We start from the raw sequence: 19878 nt of genomic DNA on the forward strand, positions 1-19878 counted from the left end.
GCCGGGCAGAAGAGCTTGCAATCTAACAGAGGTGAGAGCTTGAGGAACCCGAGATCCCCGGGACGCTGGGCAGAAGAGCTTGCAATCTAACAGAGGTGAGAGTGCAAGGAACCGGAGACTCCCTGGGACGCCGGGCAGAAGAGCTCGCAATCTAACGGAAGTGAGAGCATGAGGAACCCGAGACCCCTGGGACGCCGGGCAGAAGAGCTCGCAATCCAACGGAGACGAAGGTGAGAGCGTGAGGAACCCGAGACCCCTGGGACGCTGGGCAGAAGAGCTTGCAATCTAACAGAGGTGAGAGCGCGAGGAACTGGAGACTCCCCGGGACGCCGGGCAGAAGAGCTCGCAATCTAACGGAGGTGAGAGCTTGAGGAACCCGAGATCCCCAGGACGCCAGGCAGAAGAGCTTGCAATCTAACGGAGACTGAGGCGAGAGCGTGAGGAACCCGAGACCCCTGGGACGCTGGGCAGAAGAGCTTGCAATCTAACAGAGGTGAGAGCGCGAGGAACCCGAGACCCCTGGGACGCCGGGCAGAAGAGCTCGCAATCTAACGGAGGTGAGAGCTTGAGGAACCCGAGACCCCCGGGACGCCAGGCAGAAGAGCTCGCAATCTAACGGAGACTGAGGAGAGAGCGTGAGGAACCCGAGACCCCCCCAGGATGCCGGGCAGAAGAGCTCGCAATCTAATGGAGACTGAGGTGAGAGCGCGAGGAACCCGAGACCCCTGGGACGCCGGGCAGAAGAGCTTGCAATCTAATGGAGGTGAGAGCTTGAGGAACCCGAGACTCCCCGGGACGCCGGGCAGAAGAGCTTGCAATCTAACGGAGGTGAGAGCTTGAGGAACCCGAGACCCCCGGGAGGCCGGGCAGAAGAGCTTGCAATCTAACGGAGGTGAGAGCTTGAGGAACCCGAGACCCCCGGGAGGCCGGGCAGAAGAGCTCGCAATCTAACAGAGACGGAGGTGAGAGCATGAGGAACCTGAGACCCCCAGGATGTCAAGCAGAAGAGCTTGCAATCTAACAGAGATGGAGGTGAGAGCATGAGGAACCCGAGACCCCTGGGACGCCGGGCAGAAGAGCTTGCAATCTAACAGAGGTGAGAGCTTGAGGAACCCGAGATCCCCGGGACGCTGGGCAGAAGAGCTTGCAATCTAACAGAGGTGAGAGCGCAAGGAACCGGAGACTCCCTGGGACGCCGGGCAGAAGAGCTCGCAATCTAACGGAAGTGAGAGCTAGAGGAACCCGAGACCCCTGGGACGCCGGGCAGAAGAGCTCGCAATCCAACGGAGACGAAGGTGAGAGCGTGAGGAACCCGAGACCCCTGGGACGCTGGGCAGAAGAGCTTGCAATCTAACAGAGGTGAGAGCGCGAGGAACTGGAGACTCCCCGGGACGCCGGGCAGAAGAGCTCGCAATCTAACGGAGGTGAGAGCTTGAGGAACCCGAGATCCCCAGGACGCCAGGCAGAAGAGCTTGCAATCTAACGGAGACTGAGGCGAGAGCGTGAGGAACCCGAGACCCCTGGGACGCTGGGCAGAAGAGCTTGCAATCTAACAGAGGTGAGAGCGCGAGGAACCCGAGACCCCTGGGACACCGGGCAGAAGGGCTCGCAATCTAACGGAGGTGAGAGCTTGAGGAACCCGAGACCCCCGGGACGCCAGGCAGAAGAGCTCGCAATCTAACGGAGACTGAGGAGAGAGCGTGAGGAACCCGAGACCCCCCCAGGATGCCGGGCAGAAGAGCTCGCAATCTAACGGAGACTGAGGAGAGAGCGTGAGGAACCCGAGACCCCCCCAGGATGCCGGGCAGAAGAGCTCGCAATCTAATGGAGACTGAGGTGAGAGCGCGAGGAACCCGAGACCCCTGGGACGCCGGGCAGAAGAGCTTGCAATCTAATGGAGGTGAGAGCTTGAGGAACCCGAGACTCCCCGGGACGCCGGGCAGAAGAGCTTGCAATCTAACGGAGGTGAGAGCTTGAGGAACCCGAGACCCCCGGGAGGCCGGGCAGAAGAGCTTGCAATCTAACGGAGGTGAGAGCTTGAGGAACCCGAGACCCCCGGGAGGCCGGGCAGAAGAGCTTGCAATCTAACAGAGACGGAGGTGAGAGCATGAGGAACCTGAGACCCCCAGGATGTCAAGCAGAAGAGCTTGCAATCTAACAGAGATGGAGGTGAGAGCATGAGGAACCCGAGACCCCTGGGACGCCGGGCAGAAGAGCTTGCAATCTAACAGAGGTGAGAGCTTGAGGAACCCGAGATCCCCGGGACGCTGGGCAGAAGAGCTTGCAATCTAACAGAGGTGAGAGTGCAAGGAACCGGAGACTCCCTGGGACGCCGGGCAGAAGAGCTCGCAATCTAACGGAAGTGAGAGCATGAGGAACCCGAGACCCCTGGGACGCCGGGCAGAAGAGCTCGCAATCCAACGGAGACGAAGGTGAGAGCGTGAGGAACCCGAGACCCCTGGGACGCTGGGCAGAAGAGCTTGCAATCTAACAGAGGTGAGAGCGCGAGGAACTGGAGACTCCCCGGGACGCCGGGCAGAAGAGCTCGCAATCTAACGGAGGTGAGAGCTTGAGGAACCCGAGATCCCCAGGACGCCAGGCAGAAGAGCTTGCAATCTAACGGAGACTGAGGCGAGAGCGTGAGGAACCCGAGACCCCTGGGACGCTGGGCAGAAGAGCTTGCAATCTAACAGAGGTGAGAGCGCGAGGAACCCGAGACCCCTGGGACGCCGGGCAGAAGAGCTCGCAATCTAACGGAGGTGAGAGCTTGAGGAACCCGAGACCCCCGGGACGCCAGGCAGAAGAGCTCGCAATCTAACGGAGACTGAGGAGAGAGCGTGAGGAACCCGAGACCCCCCCAGGATGCCGGGCAGAAGAGCTCGCAATCTAATGGAGACTGAGGTGAGAGCGCGAGGAACCCGAGACCCCTGGGACGCCGGGCAGAAGAGCTTGCAATCTAATGGAGGTGAGAGCTTGAGGAACCCGAGACTCCCCGGGACGCCGGGCAGAAGAGCTTGCAATCTAACGGAGGTGAGAGCTTGAGGAACCCGAGACCCCCGGGAGGCCGGGCAGAAGAGCTTGCAATCTAACGGAGGTGAGAGCGTGAGGAACCCGAGACCCCTGGGACGCGGGCAGAAGAGCTCGCAATCTAACAGAGGCAGAGGTCGAATTCCAAAGCGGCGAATGGTTGTCCAGCTCCAAAAAAAAAATAAAAAGATGGGATCAATAAAGCACATTCGCGATGGCGCGTCGCGTTGTGCGGCTACAGCGGACTATCCGGCGATCGATGCGATATTGACAATGCGGTCAGTGTTCCGTATTGTCGCCACTATAGAAACGCAGCCCAGAAGAGCTCGCAATCTAACAGAAATGGAGGTGAGAGAGTGAGGAACCCGAGCCCCCCGGGATGCCAGGCAGAAGAGCTTGCAATCTAACGGAGGTGAGAGCGTGAGGAACCCGAGACCCACGGGATGCCAGGCAGAAGAGCTCGCAATCTAACAGAAATGGAGGTGAGAGAGTGAGGAACCCGAGCCCCCCGGGATGCCAGGCAGAAGAGCTTGCAATCTAACGGAGGTGAGAGCGCGAGGAACCCGAGACCCACGGGACGCCGGGCAGAAGAGCTCGCAATCTAACGGAGGTGGAGGTGAGAGCAAGAGGAACCCGAGACCCACGGGACACCGGGCAGAAGAGCTAGCAATCTAACGGAGGTGAGAACGTGAGGAACCCGAGACCCAGGGGATGCCGGGCAGAACGCTCGCAATCTAATGGAGGTTGAGGTGAGAATGTGAGGAACCCGAGCCCCCCGGGACGCCAAGCAGAAGAGCTCGCAATCTAACAGAGGTGAGAGCGTGAAGACCTGAGACCCACGGGATGCCGGGCAAAAGAGCTCGCAATCTAATGGAGGCGGAGGTGAGAGCGTGAGGAACCCGAGACCCCCGGGACGCCGGGAAGAGGAGCTCGCAATCTAACGGAGGTGGAGATGAGAGCGCAAAGAACCTGGGACCCCAGGGGACGCCGGGCAGAAGAGCTTGCAATCTAATGGAGGCGGAGGTGAAAGCGTGAGGAACCCGAGACCCCAGGGACTCCGGGCAGAAGAGCTCTCACCTCCGTCTCCGTTAGATTGCGAGCTCTTCTGCCCGGCGTTCCGGGGGTCTCCGGTACCTCACGCTCTCACCTCAGTCTCCGTTAGATTGCGAGCTCTTCTGTCCGGTGTCCTGGGGTCTCGGGTTGCTCGCGCTGTCACCTCCACCTCCGTTAGATTGCAAGCTCTTCTGCCCGGCGTTCCGGGGGTCTCGGGTTGCTCACGCTCTCACCTCCGTTAGATTGTGAGCTGTTCTGTCCGGTGTCCCGGGGTCTCGGGTTGCTCGCGCTCTCACCTCCGCCTCCGTTAGATTGCGAGCTCTTCTGCCCAGCGCCCTGGGGTCTCGGGTTGCTCGCGCTCTCACCTCTGCCGCAGACAATGGCCTTGTCAATAATTAAGATTTAATTTTAAGGACAAGGTCCTGCAGGATGCATTATTGATGGTGCGCCACTCTATACGGCCTCCGCGCCGCCCCCTGCTGCCCACCACGCTTCACGACACCCGGGAATCTCCCTGGGATGAGTCAGTGGCTCCCAGCTATAAAGAGGCTGCAGTCAGCTGAGGGCCCCACCTCCTCCTCCACCTCCTTGCTGGGACACCCTAAACTTCCTGTTTTCAGCCGGCCAGGAATGACTTAAAGGGACAGGAGCCACTCGCTACACCGCAGTGCCTGTAAGTACGAGGCATGGGGACCTTCTGACCCACTCCAGGAGACCGCTCCTTGAAATGCAAGGAGGTCCAGCACACATGGGGCGAATCGTCTTGGCCTGTACGGGCCACTCTGAGGGACATGACTAGGTCTGATCGGGCCCCACGCGTTAATTGGCCCCTTGTTTTCTCCCTGTCTCCCTGGCAACATGGGACGCTATTTGCTGACACAGCAGTTTGATGTATCCAGATACGTCCTGTGTAAGTTGCAATACGTCCAGGGACGGGCCCCGTAGCACTCCCACGGCATGCCATGGCCATAGGTGAGCTGTTGGCATGCCCAGGATTTCCTTGCAGGTGGCCCAAGGTTCCAGACCGAGGTTCCCAGCCTGCGTTTAGGGTGCTTCGTTTTTTGGGTGACCCCCCAGGAGCACGGCTGATCTCTACAATTCCTTCCCAGGATGGTTCTTGCCGAGTCGGTACATAAACCGCTATGGGGGGCTCTTGCGGCAGTTTTCATGTGGTCGTTCATGTCGGTCACAGGTCCAGTTTTACAGATTGGCTCCATGGCATCTGTTTGGGTTGAGGATTGATTGTTGGAGTCAGGTTGGGGGTTAGGTTGAGTGTTGCAGTCAGGAAAGAGGAAGGTTGGGTGTTGGGGTCAGATAGGTGGAGGGTTGGGTGTTGGGGTCAGACAGGTGGAGGGTTGGGTGTTGGGGTCAGACAGGTGGAGGGTTGGGTGTCGGGGTCAGATAGGTGGAGGGTTGGGTGTTGGGGTCAGACAGGTGGAGGGTTGGGTGTCGGGGTCAGATAGGTGGAGGGTTGGGTGTCGGGGTCAGATAGGTGGAGGGTTGGGTGTCGGGGTCAGATAGGTGGAGGGTTGGGTGTCGGGGTCAGATAGGTGGAGGGTTGGGTGTCGGGGTCAGATAGGTGGAGGGTTGGGTGTCGGGGTCAGATAGGTGGAGGATTGGGTGTCGGGGTCAGATAGGTGGAGGGTTGAATGTCGGGGTCAGATAGGCGGAGGGTTGAATGTCGGGGTCAGATAGGCGGAGGGTTGAATGTCGGGGTCAGATAGGCGGAGGGTTGAATGTCGGGGTCAGATAGGCGGAGGGTTGGATGTCGGGGTCAGATAGGCGGAGGGTTGGATGTCGGGGTCAGATAGGCGGAGGGTCGAGTGTCGGGGTCAGATAGGCGGAGGGTTCGGTGTCGGGGTCAGATAGGCGGAGGGTTGAGCGTCGGGGTCAGATAGGCGGAGGGTTGAGTGTCGGGGTCAGATAGGCGGAGGGTTCGGTGTCGGGGTCAGATAGGCGGAGGGTTGAGCGTCGGGGTCAGATAGGCGGAGGGTTGAGCGTCGGGGTCAGATAGGCGGAGGGTCGAGTGTCGGGGTCAGATAGGCGGAGGGTCGAGTGTCGGGGTCAGATAGGCGGAGGGTCGAGTGTCGGGGTCAGATAGGCGGAGGGTCGAGTGTCGGGGTCAGATAGGTGGAGGGTTGAGCGTCGGGGTCAGATAGGCGGAGGGTTGAGCGTCGGGGTCAGATAGGCGGAGGGTTGAGCGTCGGGGTCAGATAGGCGGAGGGTTGAGTGTCGGGGTCAGAGGTGGAGTGTTGAGTGTCGGGGTCTCAGGTGCCTTGTCGTTCTGTGCCTTGCACTTTGCTCGCCCTGTGACCGCACATTTGCTTCACCCCCCAGGGAGCGGCTTGCCGCCTGTTTCCTGCCTGATAATTCCCCCTGTGGTATTATACTAGGCTAGCCGAGGTCCTGGCAGCACGCGAAGCTCCACCCACAGGAGACGAAGCAGTCAGACGACCCGTCATACCAAGCCTCTCCTACAGGGGGCGCTCTACACCAGTTACACGACAAGCCATCCAGACATTATATGGATCTTCATGTTGGGGGGGGGGGGGTTGGGATCCATCGATTTGTTCCTCTTCATGTATACAGAAGGGGTGACGGTGATGGTACACTTGGGACAGATGTATGTTGGGGGGAGGTATCAGATTGGGGGGGGGGGGGTAAGTGTATATTTGGTACACGGTGGGGTAGGTGATGGTCCTGGGTGATGGTTATGGTACATAGGAGATGGGGGTGTATTGGGGTACAGAACAAGTATCAGATGGTTGGGGGATCTCCGTTAGGGTATATTGGGGGACAAGGGGGGCAGGTATTAGGTCAGGGGTGATGGTTATAGTACACAGTGGTATATTGGGGTACACAGGGGACAGGTATCGGTCTGGGAATGACAGGCATAGTACACGGGTATATTGGGGTACACAGGGGACAGGTATCGGTCTGGGGGTGACAGGCATAGTATACAGGGGTATATTGGGGTGCACAGGGGACAGGCATAGTACACGGGTATATTGGGGTACACAGGGGACAGGCATAGTACACAGGGGTATATTGGGGTGCACAGGGGACAGGCATAGTACACAGGGGTATATTGGGGTACACAGGGGACAGGTATTGGTTTGGGGGTGACAGGTATAGTACACAGGGGTATATTGGGGTGCACAGGGGACAGGTATCAGTTTGGGGGTGACAGGCATAGTACACAGGGGTATATTGGGGTACACAGGGGACAGGTATCGGTCTGGGGGTGACAGGTATAGTACACAGGGGTATATTGGGGTGCACAGGGGATAGGTATCGGTCGGGGGGTGACAGGTATAGTACACAGGGGTATATTGGGGTGCACAGGGGACAGGTATCAGTTTGGGGGTGACAGGCATAGTACACAGGGGTATATTGGGGTACACAGGGGACAGGTATCGGTCTGGGGGTGACAGGTATAGTACACAGGGGTATATTGGGGTGCACAGGGGATAGGTATCGGTCGGGGGGTGACAGGTGTAGTACACAGGGGTATATTGGGGTGTACAGGGGACGGGCATAGTACACGGGTATATTAGGGTACACAGGGGACAGGCATAGTATACGGGTATATTGGGGTGCACAGGGGACAGGTATCGGTTTGGGGCAGACAGGCATAGTACACAGGGGAATATTGGGGTACACAGGGGACAGGCATAGTACACAGGGGAATATTGGGGTACACAGGGGACAGGCATAGTACACGGGTATATTGGGGTACACAGGGGACAGGCATAGTACACAGGGGTATATTGGGGTGCACAGGGGACAGGCATAGTACACAGGGGTATATTGGGGTACACAGGGGACAGGTATCGGTTTGGGGGTGACAGGCGTAGTACACAGGTATATTGGGGTGCACAGGGGACAGGCATAGTACACAGGAGTATATTGGGGTACACAGGGGACAGGTATTGGTTTGGGGGTGACAGGCATAGTACACAGGGGTATATTGGGGTGCACAGGGGACATGTATCGGTTTGGGGGGACAGGCATAGTACACAGGAGTATATTGGGGTGCACAGGGGACAGGTATAGTACACAGGAGTATATTGGGGTGCACAGGGGACAGGTATAGTACACAGGAGTATATTGGGGTACACAGGGGACAGGTATAGTACACAGGAGTATATTGGGGTGCACAGGGGACAGGTATAGTACACAGGAGTATATTGGGGTGCACAGGGGACAGGTATAGTACACAGGAGTATATTGGGGTGCACAGGGGACAGGCATAGTACACAGGAGTATATTGGGGTACACAGGGGACAGGTATAGTACACAGGAGTATATTGGGGTGCACAGGGGACAGGTATAGTACACAGGAGTATATTGGGGTGCACAGGGGACAGGTATCAGTTTGGGGGTGACAGGCATAGTACACAGGAGTATATTGGGGTACACAGGGGACAGGTATCGGTTTGGGGGGGACAGGCATAGTACACAGGGTGTGAGTTGAGGTTGTTGAATGATGCAGTGAGGGGTTAATGGGAGGTGGGAGGTGGTCGGGGGCGGTGTGGGGCCCCCAGTCCTGCACACTGGCCCCTGTCAGTCCAGCAAACAGTGGGCGCTGTTGTAGTGCCAGGACTGGGGGCGTGGCCGTGACACATAGATCCTCTGTTAGGGGGGACATTGGTCATCCAGAGCGCAGAGAGCAGACTGAGAGCCGGGCACAGCCAGGAGCACATCCCTCGCCCCGTACCAGGTGATACCCCAATAATACTCATCTCACCCTCATCCATAATACTCTCATCTCACCCGTCTCCCTCTACTCTGTGTACTACATCTCTGCTCCTGTTACTCTGTGTACTACATCTCTTCCCCCTGTTACTTTGAGCATGTCTCTGCTCCTATTACTCTGTGTACTATGTCTCTGCTCTCTGTTGCTCTGTGTACTATGTCTCTGCTCCCTGTTACTCTGTGTACTATGTCTCTGCTCCCTGTTACTCTGTGTACTATGTCTCTGCTCCCTGTTACTCTGTGTACTACGTCTCTGCTCCTGTTACTCTAAGTACTACGTCTCTGCTCTCTGTTACTCTACTACGTCTCTGCTCCCTGTTACTCTGTGTACTACGTCTCTGCTCCTGTTACTCTAAGTACTACGTCTCTGCTCTCTGTTACTCTACTACATCTCTGCTCTCTGTTACTCTGTGTACTACGTCTCTGCTCCCTGTTACTCTGTGTACTACGTCTCTGCTCCTGTTACTCTGTGTACTACGTCTCTGCTCCTGTTACTCTGAGTACCATGTCTCTGCTCACTGCTACTTTGTGTACTACATCTCTTCTCCTGTTACTCTGAGTATTACGTCTCTGTTCCTGTTACTCTGTGTACTACTCTGTGCTCTCTGTCATTCTATGTGCAATTCTCTTCTCCCTGTTACTCTGTGTACTATGTCTCTTCCCCTGTTACTCTGAGTACTACGTTTCTGCTCCTGTTTCTGAGTACTGTCTCTGCTCCTCTTACTCTGTGTACTACTTCTCTGCACGTTACTCTGTGTACTATGTCTGTGCTCCTGTTACTGAGTATTACGTCTCTGCTCTCTCGTAGTCTGTGTACTAAGTCTCTGCTCCCTGTTACTGTGTGAACCACGTCTCTGCTCCTGTTACTCTGTGTACTACGTCTCTGCTCCTGTTACTCTGTGTACTACGTCTCTGCTCCCTGTTACTCTACTACGTCTCTGCTCCTTTTACTCTGTGTACTACATCTCTGCTCCCTGTTACTCTGTGTACTATGTCTCTTCCCCCTGTTACTCTGAGTACTTTGTTTCTGCTCCTGTTACTCTGTGTACTAAATCTCTGCTCCCTGTTACTGCGTAATACGTCTCTGCTCATGTTACTCTGTGTACTATGTCTCTGCTCTGGTTACTCTGTTTACTATGTCTCTTCCCCCTGTTACTCTGAGTACTATGTTTTTGCTCCCTGTTACTCTACTACGTCTCTGCTCACTGCTACTTTGTGTACTATGTCTCTTCCCCTGTTACTCTGAGTACTACGTCTCTGTTCCTGTTACTGAGTACTGTGTCTCTGCTCCTCCTACTCTGTGTACTACATCTCTGCACGTTACTCTGTGTACAATGTCTCTGCTCCTGTTACTGAGTATTAAGTCTCTGGTAGTCTGTGAACCACGTCTCTGCTCCCTGTTACTGTGTACTATATCTTTGCTCCTGTTACTCTGTGTACTACGTCTCTGCTCCCTGTTACTCTGAGTACTGCGTCTCTGCTCCCTGTTACTCTGAGTACTACGTCTCTGCTCCCTGTTACTCTGAGTACTGCGTCTCTGCTCCTGTTACTTTGTGTACTACGTCTCTGCTCCCTGTTACTCTACTACGTCTCTGCTCCCTGTTACTCTGTGTACTATGTCTCTGCTCCCTGTTACTGAGTAATACGTCTCTGCTCTGTTTACTCTGTGTACTATGTCTCTTCCCCCTGTTACTCTGAGTACTATGTTTTTGCTCTCTGTTACTCTGTGTACTACGTCTGTGCTCCCTGTTCCTCTACTACATCTCTGCTCCTGTTACTTTGTGTACTACGTCTCTGCTCCATGTTACTCTGTGTACTACGTCTCTGCTCCTGTTACTGAGTATTACGTCTCTGCTCATGTTACTCTGTGTACTATGTCTCTTCCCCCTGTTACTCTGTGTACTATGTCTCTGCTCACTGCTACTTTGTGTACTACGTCTCTTCCCCCTGTTACTGAGTATTACATCTCTGCTCCTGTTACTCTGAGTACTATGTTTTTGCTCCCTGTTACTCTGAGTACTACGTCTCTTCCCCCTGTTACTCTGAGTACTACGTCTCTTCCCCCTGTTACTCTGTGTACTACGTCTCTTCCCCCTGTTACTCTGAGCACTACGTCTCTTCCCCCTGTTACTCTGAGTACTACGTCTCTTCCCCCTGTTACTCTGAGTACTACGTCTCTTCCCCCTGTTACTCTGAGCACTACGTCTCTTCCCCCTGTTACTCTGTGTACTACGTCTCTTCCCCCTGTTACTCTGAGTACTACGTCTCTTCCCCCTGTTACTCTGTGTACTACGTCTCTTCCCCCTGTTACTCTGTGTACTACGTCTCTTCCCCCTGTTACTCTGAGTACTACGTCTCTTCCCCCTGTTACTCTGTGTACTACGTCTCTTCCCCCTGTTACTCTGTGTACTACGTCTCTTCCCCCTGTTACTCTGTGTACTACGTCTCTTCCCCCTGTTACTCTGTGTACTACGTCTCTTCCCCCTGTTACTCTGTGTACTACGTCTCTTCCCCCTGTTACTCTGTGTACTACGTCTCTTCCCCCTGTTACTCTGAGTACTACGTCTCTGCTCCCTGTTACTCTGTGTACTACGTCTCTTCCCCCTGTTACTCTGAGTACTACGTCTCTTCCCCCTGTTACTCTGTGTACTACGTCTCTTCCCCCTGTTACTCTGTGTACTACGTCTCTTCCCCCTGTTACTCTGAGTACTACGTCTCTTCCCCCTGTTACTCTGTGTACTACGTCTCTTCCCCCTGTTACTCTGTGTACTACGTCTCTGCTCGCGCTGTGTGCTCTGTACTCACTGTTACTCGAGGTGTACCCACCAGCAGTCTCCTGACCGTCCTCTGGGGGGCAGGTAACAAATTGGTGGTACAGTCCCTATGAAGCGGCCATACACGATGCAACCTGACAGATCTACAGGGCTGTATAATAGAGGGACCGACCTCAACCGTTCACCTCACCTGTAGCCAATCCGGCAATCCCTTCCCCTACCCCGTCTGCAAAAGGCTGTACAATCAGATTGTGAAGGGTGTGGCATCATTCTCTCCTCCCACCCTAGTAGAATCAGGCCCCGCCTACCTGAGGGTGACAACTCTGCTCTGAATTTAGGAGCAGTGCAACACCGTTGTCACCCCATCACAGGAAACTGCATTAAGTGGACCTCACTGGCAGGATCAACAGGTATTTGTGGGAGTTTGCCGGAGGACTCAGAGGACTCTGCAGAAGGGTTTAGAATTCAATGCTGACGCTCAAATCGTTTTATTTCGGGGAGGGGGGGAAGGGGGCGGAGTTCTACTTGAGGGGCCAATGCAGCTCGATGAATACGCTCTGTTCACAAAACATAAGTATCTTTATTCTAGCCACGTGAGTGTAACTGAAATAACTGCCACTTTCTGAGAATAACTGTCACTTTTTTGATCATATGCATCGGTTTCTTAGTGTGTGTTTTATCATTATCACGTACCGATAATAACTGCCACTTTCTGGTAACTGTCACTTTTTTAATAGTAATTGCCACTCTGATAATAACTGTCACTTTTTTGATGATATGTATCCTTTTCCTGGTGTGTGTTTTGCGATTTTCACTTTCCAATAATAACTGTCAATTTCTGATAACTGTCACTTTTTCCTGATAATAACTGCTACTTTCTCCCGATGATAACTGGCACTGTCTGACAGTAACTCGCTTTCTTATAGTAAATCACACTTTTTAACAATAACTGTCACTTTTTCTAATAACTGCCAGTTTCTGATAATAACTGTCACTTTTATGATGATAAGTATCCTTTTCCTAGTGTGTGTTTTGCAATTTTCACTTTCCGATAATAACTGTTAATTTCTGACAATAACTGTCACTTTTTTGATAGTAAGTGCCACTTTCTGATAATAACTGTCACTTTGTCTGATCATGTCACTTTCTGAGAATAACTGTCACTTTTTCCTGATAATAACTGCTACTTTCTTCCAAAAGATAACTGTCACTTTGTGACAGTAACTCACTTTCTTATAGTAATTCACACTTTCTGACAATAACTGTCACTTTTTCTAATGATAACTGCCAGTTTCTGACAATAACTGTCACTTTTTCTAATAATAACTGCCAGTTTCTGATAATAACTGTCACTTTTTTGATGATAAGTATCCTTTTCCTGGTGTTCGTTTTTATAATTGTCACTTTCCAAGACTGTCAATTTCTGACAATAACTCTGCTTTTTCTGAAAATAACTGCCACTTTCTGAGAACCGCTAACTTTTTTCGTAACAAGTATCCTTGTCCTGTTTTTTTTTTTTTATAACCGTCACTTTCCGATAATAACTGTCACATTCGAACAATAACTGTCACTTTTTCTGATAATAACTGCCACTTTCTGAGAATAACTGTCACTTTTTTGATAAGTGTTCTTTTCCTGGTGTGTGTTTTTATAATTGTTACTTTCTTCTGGGCTTTTATCATACTGCCCCCATCTTCTCTGTCTGATCCTGTCCTTTCTCCTCCTCCCCCCCCCCCCCCCGCAGCTTAACATGGCCGCCGTGCAGACAGAGGTGGAACGCGCCATCGTCACCATTGTGACCTGTTTCTTTGAACACGCCGGAGAGGAGGGCAAGAAAGAGACCCTGACACAGGGCGAGTTCAACTGCCTGGTGGCCAAAGAGCTCCCACATCTGATGAAGGTGAGCAGCTGAGCCCCGCCCCTTCCTGAGAGCTCCCACGTTCTCCCCGGTAAAAGTCACGCCAAAGATCTACCAAAGCCACACCCCCTCCCGAGAGCTCCCACGTTCTCCCCAGGTAAAAGTCACGCCAAAGATCTACCAAAGCCACACCCCCTCCCGAGAGCTCCCACGTTCTCCCCAGTAAAAGTCACGCCAAAGATCTACCAAAGCCACACCCCCTCCCGAGAGCTCCCACGTTCTCCCCAGTAAAAGTCACGCCAAAGATCTACCAAAGCCACACCCCCTCCCGAGAGCTCCCACGTTCTCCCCAGTAAAAGTCACACCAAAGATCAATAGGTCTGACCATTTTAACAGGGCCCCCACCCAAGCCAGGGCACCCTTACCCAGACAAGGGCGCTGGTATGAAGAGCACCCCCCCCCACCCAGCTGAGTCCACCATTCTAAAAGAGCCCCCACCCCACCCAAACTATTGGACCATTATAAAAGAATCCCCACCCATAGGGCATCCTTATACAGAGCCCCCCCACCACCCAGCTGGGTGCACCATTTTAACAGGGCCCCCACTAAACCCAGGGCTACATTATAGAGGGGCCCCCTTCACCCAAGCCAGTTCACCAGTATGAAGAGCCCCTCACCCACATATTGCACCATTGTGAAAGGCCCCCCACCCAACCTACTGGACCATTATAAAAGGGCCCCCACCCAACCTACTGGACCATTATAAAAGGGCCCCCACCCAACCTACTGGACCATTATAAAAGGGCCCCCACCCAACCTACTGGACCATTATAAAAGGGCCCCCACCCAACCTACTGGACCATTATAAAAGGGCCCCCACCCAACCTACTGGACCATTATAAAAGGGCCCCCACCCAACCTACTGGACCATTATAAAAGGGCCCCCACCCAACCTACTGGACCATTATAAAAGAGCCCCCACCCAACCTACTAGAGCATTATAAAAGGGCCCCTACCCAACCTACTGGACCATTATAAAAGATCCCCCCACCCAACCTACTAGAGCATTATAAAAGGGCCCCCCACCCAACCTACTAGAGCATTATAAAAGGGCCCCCCACCCAACCTACTAGAGCATTATAAAAGGGCCCCCACCCAACCTACTGGACCATTATAAAAGGGCCCCCACCCAACCTACTGGACCATTATAAAAGGGCCCCCACCCAACCTACTGGACCATTATAAAAGATCCCCCCACCCAACCTACTAGAGCATTATAAAAGGGCCCCCCACCCAACCTACTAGAGCATTATAAAAGAGCCCCCACCCAACCTACTGCACCATTATAAAAGATCCCTCCCCCCACCCAACCTACTAGAGCATTATAAAAGGGCCCCCCCACCAAACCTACTGCACCATTATAAAAGGCCCCCCCCCCCACCCAACCTATTACACCATTATAAAAGGCCCCCCCACCCAATCTACTGGACCATAAAAGAGCCCCCACCCATAGGGCATCGTTCTAAGAAGCCCCCCCCCCTCCACCCAGCTGAGCGCACCATTTTAACAGGGCCCCCACCCAACCCAAGGCACCATTATAGAGGGGCCCCCTCACCCAGACAAGTGCACCAGTATGAAGAACCCCCCACCCAGCTGAGTCCACCATTATAAAAGTCCCCCCCCAACAAAGTAAGTGCACAGTTCTTGGGAGCCCCCCCACCCAACCCAGTACATTGGTTTAAAGGGCCCCTCACCCCTCCCCCGCTTCAGATTTGTCACCATGCTGGTTACACTTCACAGTCCAACTACAGGCAATTTATTATTTTTTTTTTGGCCGAGGGTTCTACCACCCCCCCCCCCCATTCCAAAACAATGTGGCTGCAGTCTGGCTGTGGGGGGGGGGGGGGGGTTCTGCCTCGTGGGATGATTGAGAGGAAGGTGGATGTGCGCTGAGGAATACCTTCCCCCAGAATCTGGAATCTCTCTGACGCCCCTCTATGAATGGCTCCATTCGCTCCATTCGAGAAGTTCAGGTCATTCGGTGAGCCCCCCCCGCGCCCCCCCTTCCCCCCCCCCCGCCATGTCTACACATCAGGAACAATGTCCTCCTTTTCCTGCCCGGGGGAGCACAGGTGAGCTTTGTCCGGGACTGTGAGAGCCGGCTTGTTCCCTGCGGCTTCCCGCAGCCAATTCATGTCACCGACACCAACCAATGAGCCCAAACAGAGGGCCACTCTGTCAGCGGGGCCCCCCGGGGGGCTGGGGGATGACAACCACAGGCATGATAGGGCCCGCTGGGGGTTGTAGTTCCTCCATGACTGCGGAGGATATCTCTTATGTATTATTACCATACAGGAGCTCCGACCTATACCGCGGAGGTGTACAGAGATCACTGAGCCAGTCCCATCCGTCTGTACCAGAGGAGCTTACACTCTAATGCCCCCTCCCCCACAGTCCCATCAGTCTCTGTACAGAGGAGCTTACACTCTAATGCCCCCTCCCCCACAGTCCCATCAGTCTGTACCAGAGGAGCTTACACTCTAATGCCCCCTCCCCCACAGTCCCATCAGTCTGTACCAGAGGAGCTTACACTCCAATGTCCCCTCCCCCACAGTCCCAGCAGTCTCTGTACCAGAGGAGCTTACACTCCAATGTCCCCTCCCCCACAGTCCCATCAGTCTCTGTACCAGAGGAGCTTACACTCTAATGTCCCCTCCCCCACAGTCCCATCAGCGTGTACCAGAGGAGCTTACACTCTAATGTCCCCTCCCCCACAGTCCCATCAGTCTCTGTACCAGAGGAGCTTACACTCTAATGTCCCCTCCCCCACAGTCCCATCAGTCTCTGTACCAGAGGAGCTTACACTCTAATGTCCCCTCCCCCACAGTCACATCAGTCTCTGTACCAGAGGAGCTTACACTCTAATGTCCCCTCCCCCACAGTCCCATCAGTCTCTGTACCAGAGGAGCTTACACTCTAATGTCCCCTCCCCCACAGTCACATCAGTCTCTGTACCAGAGGAGCTTACGCTCTAATGTCCCCTCCCCCACAGTCCCATCAGTCTCTGTACCAGAGGAGCTTACGCTCTAATGTCCCCTCCCCCACAGTCACATCAGTCTCTGTACCAGAGGAGCTTACGCTCTAATGTCCCCTCCCCCACAGTCCCATCAGTCTCTGTACCAGAGGAGCTTACGCTCTAATGTCCCCTCCCCCACAGTCCCATCAGTCTCTGTACCAGAGGAGCTTACGCTCTAATGTCCCCTCCCCCACAGTCACATCAGTCTCTGTACCAGAGGAGCTTACGCTCTAATGTCCCCTCCCCCACAGTCCCATACGTCTCTGTACCAGAGGAGCTTACACTCTAATGTCCCCTCCCCCGCAGTCCCATCAGTCTGTACCAGAGGAGCTTACACTCTAATGCCCCCCCCCCCACAGTCCCATCAGTCTCTGTACCAGAGGAGCTTACACTCTAATGTCCCCTCCCCCACAGTCCCATCAGTCTCTGTACCAGAGGAGCTTACACTCTAATGTCCCCTCCCCCACAGTCCCATCAGTCTCTGTACCAGAGGAGCTTACACTCTAATGTCCCCTCCCCCACAGTCACATCAGTCTCTGTACCAGAGGAGCTTACACTCTAATGTCCCCTCCCCCACAGTCCCATCAGTCTCTGTACCAGAGGAGCTTACGCTCTAATGTCCCCTCCCCCGCAGTCACATCAGTCTCTGTACCAGAGGAGCTTACGCTCTAATGTCCCCTCCCCCACAGTCCCATCAGTCTGTACCAGAGGAGCTTACGCTCTAATGTCCCCTCCCCCACAGTCCCATCAGTCTCTGTACCAGAGGAGCTTATGCTCTAATGTCCCCTCCCCCGCAGTCACATCAGTCTCTGTACCAGAGGAGCTTACGCTCTAATGTCCCCTCCCCCACAGTCCCATCAGTCTGTACCAGAGGAGCTTACACTCTAATGCCCCCCCCCCCCACAGTCACATCAGTCTCTGTACCAGAGGAGCTTACGCTCTAATGTCCCCTCCCCCGCAGTCCCATCAGTCTCTGTACCAGAGGAGCTTACGCTCTAATGTCCCCTCCCCCGCAGTCCCACACTATTATTATAATACATTTCTATAGCTCTGCCATATACGGTGGCGCAGTACAGAGATCTCTCTGCCTGGTGTCGGTAGGTGTCACATGACCAGGCTGCTGCCGCCACGTTTCGCTGACCTCTCCTCCCTTCCTCAGGACGTCTCCCTGGAGGATAAGTTGAAGGAGTTGGACGTTAATCAGGACCAGGAGCTGAAATTCAACGAGTATTGGAGACTGATCGGGGAGCTGGCCAAGGGGGCCAAGAAGGAGATCAAAGCCAAAAAGAAGTGAGGAGCCGTGAAGAGGACGGAGCCACCAGGAGGGCGGAGCTGCCAGGAGGGCGGAGCCACCAGGAATAAAGCCATCGGAATGCATTCCCATTGTTGTTTAATATAATAAAATGAAACTGCTTTTGTGAATCACGTCTTGTGTATTGTGTGCCAATCAAATGGCGGCATAGCTCTGACATATACCGTCACTACGCCATCACGGGAGTGCCTGTAGACAGGAAGTGGCTTCAAAGAGGCTGCAGGAGATCCGCAGCACTGCGATACACAATCAGAAACAATGTCCACAGCAAACTATGGGGTCTACCAGGGGCATTGCTGGACCATGACACCCACGGCATGTGCCACAGGTCTTCTGCTGAGCGCCCCAAGTCTTCTACTGAGTGCCCCAAGTCTTCTACTGAGTGCCCCAAGTCTTCTACTGAGCGCCCCAAGTCTTATACTGCATGCCCCAAGTCTTCTACTTAGCGCCCCAAGTCTAGACTGCCCCAGGTCTCCTACTGAGTGCCCCAAGTCTCATACTGACTGCCCCAGGTCTTCTACTGACTGCCCCAGGTCTTCTACTGACTGCCCCAGGTCTTCTACTGACTGCCCCAGGTCTCATACTGAGTGCCCCAGGTCTTCTACTGAGTGCCCCAAGTCTTGACTGCCCCTGGTCTCCTACTGAGTGCCCCAGGTCTCCTACTGAGTGCCCCAGGTCTCCTACTGAGTGCCCCAGGTCTCCTACTGAGTGCCCCAGGTCTCCTACTGAGTGCCCCAGGTCTCCTACTGAGTGCCCCAGGTCTCCTACTGAGTGCCCCAGGTCTTCTACTGAGTGCCCCAAGTGTTCTACTGAGTGCCCCAAGTGTTCTACTGAGTGCCCCAAGTGTTCTACTGAGTGCCCCAAGTCTTCTACTGAGTGCCCCAAGTCTTCTACTGAGCGCCCATAGTCTCATACTGAGTGCCCCAGGTCTTCTACTGAGTGCCCCAAGTCTTGACTGCCCCAGGTCTCATACTGAGTGCCCCAAGTCTCATACTGAGTGCCCCAGGTCTTCTACGGAGTGCCCCAAGTCTTCTACTGAGTGCCCCAAGTCTTCTACTGGTTGCCCCAAGTCTTGACTGCCCCTGGTCTCCTACTGAGTGCCCCAAGTCTTCTACTGAGTGCCCCAAGTCTTCTACTGGTTGCCCCAAGTCTCATACTGAGTGCCCCAGGTCTTCTACTGAGTGCCCCAAGTCTTGACTGCCCCTGGTCTTTTACTGAGTGCCCCAAGTCTCATACTGAGTGCCCCGGGTCTCCTACTGAGTGCCCCGGGTCTCCTACTGAGTGCCCCGGGTCTCCTACTGAGTGCCCCAAGTCTTCTACTGAGTGCCCCAGTCTCATACTGAGTGCCCCAGGTCTTCTACTGAGTGCCCCAAGTCTTGACTGCCCCTGGTCTTCTACTGAGTGCCCCAAGTCTCATACTGAGTGCCCCAAGTCTCATACTGAGTGCCCCGGGTCTTCTACTGAGTGCCCCAGGTCTCCTACTGAGTGCCCCGGGTCTCCTACTGAGTGCCCCGGGTCTCCTACTGAGTGCCCCGGGTCTCCTACTGAGTGCCCCGGGTCTCCTACTGAGTGCCCCGGGTCTTCTACTGAGTGCCCCGGGTCTTCTACTGAGTGCCCCAAGTCTTCTACTGAGTGCCCCAAGTCTCATACTGAGTGCCCCAAGTCTTGACTGCCCCTGGTCTTCTACTGAGTGCCCCAAGTCTCCTACTGAGTGCCCCAGGTCTCTTACTGAGTGCCCCGGGTCTCCTACTGAGTGCCCCGGGTCTCCTACTGAGTGCCCCAGGTCTTCTACTGAGTGCCCCAAGTCTTATACTGAATGCCCCAAGCCTTCTGAGTGCCCCAAGTCCCATACTAAGTTCCCCAAGTCTTCTATTGAGTCCCTTAAGTCTTGAGTGCCGCAGGTCTTCTACCGAGTACATCAGGTCTTCTACCGAGTACATCAGGTCTTCTACTGAGAACCCCAGGTCTTCTACTGAGTGCCCCAGGTCTTCTACTGAGTACCCCAGGTCTTCTAGTGAGA

At 54.3% G+C, this 19878-nt stretch overlaps 1 protein-coding gene across 2 annotated transcripts; it reads left to right on the forward strand.

Annotated features, from left to right (window-relative positions):
* The first annotated feature begins 4597 nt into the window (after window positions 1-4597).
* LOC149431166 (protein S100-A13-like) lies at window positions 4598-17968 on the forward strand. Of its 2 annotated transcripts, none has more exons than XM_089665841.1 (3): window positions 4598-4753; window positions 13357-13512; window positions 17706-17968. In XM_089665841.1, the coding sequence occupies exons 2-3, from the start codon at window positions 13363-13365 to the stop codon at window positions 17838-17840; spliced, it is 285 nt and encodes a 94-aa protein (XP_089521967.1). In that variant the 5' UTR covers window positions 4598-4753; window positions 13357-13362; the 3' UTR covers window positions 17841-17968. The 2 variants fall into 2 exon arrangements, with proteins under 2 accessions (XP_089521967.1, XP_089521966.1); XM_089665840.1 differs by lacking the exon at window positions 4598-4753 and adding an exon at window positions 8650-8803.
* Window positions 17969-19878: the final 1910 nt, after the last annotated feature.

The sequence above is a fragment of the Staurois parvus genome, unplaced genomic scaffold, assembly GCF_062004578.1.
Source record: "Staurois parvus isolate SC_StPar_1 unplaced genomic scaffold, SC_StPar_1.0 ptg002369l, whole genome shotgun sequence".
Lineage (NCBI taxonomy): Eukaryota > Metazoa > Chordata > Amphibia > Anura > Ranidae > Staurois > Staurois parvus.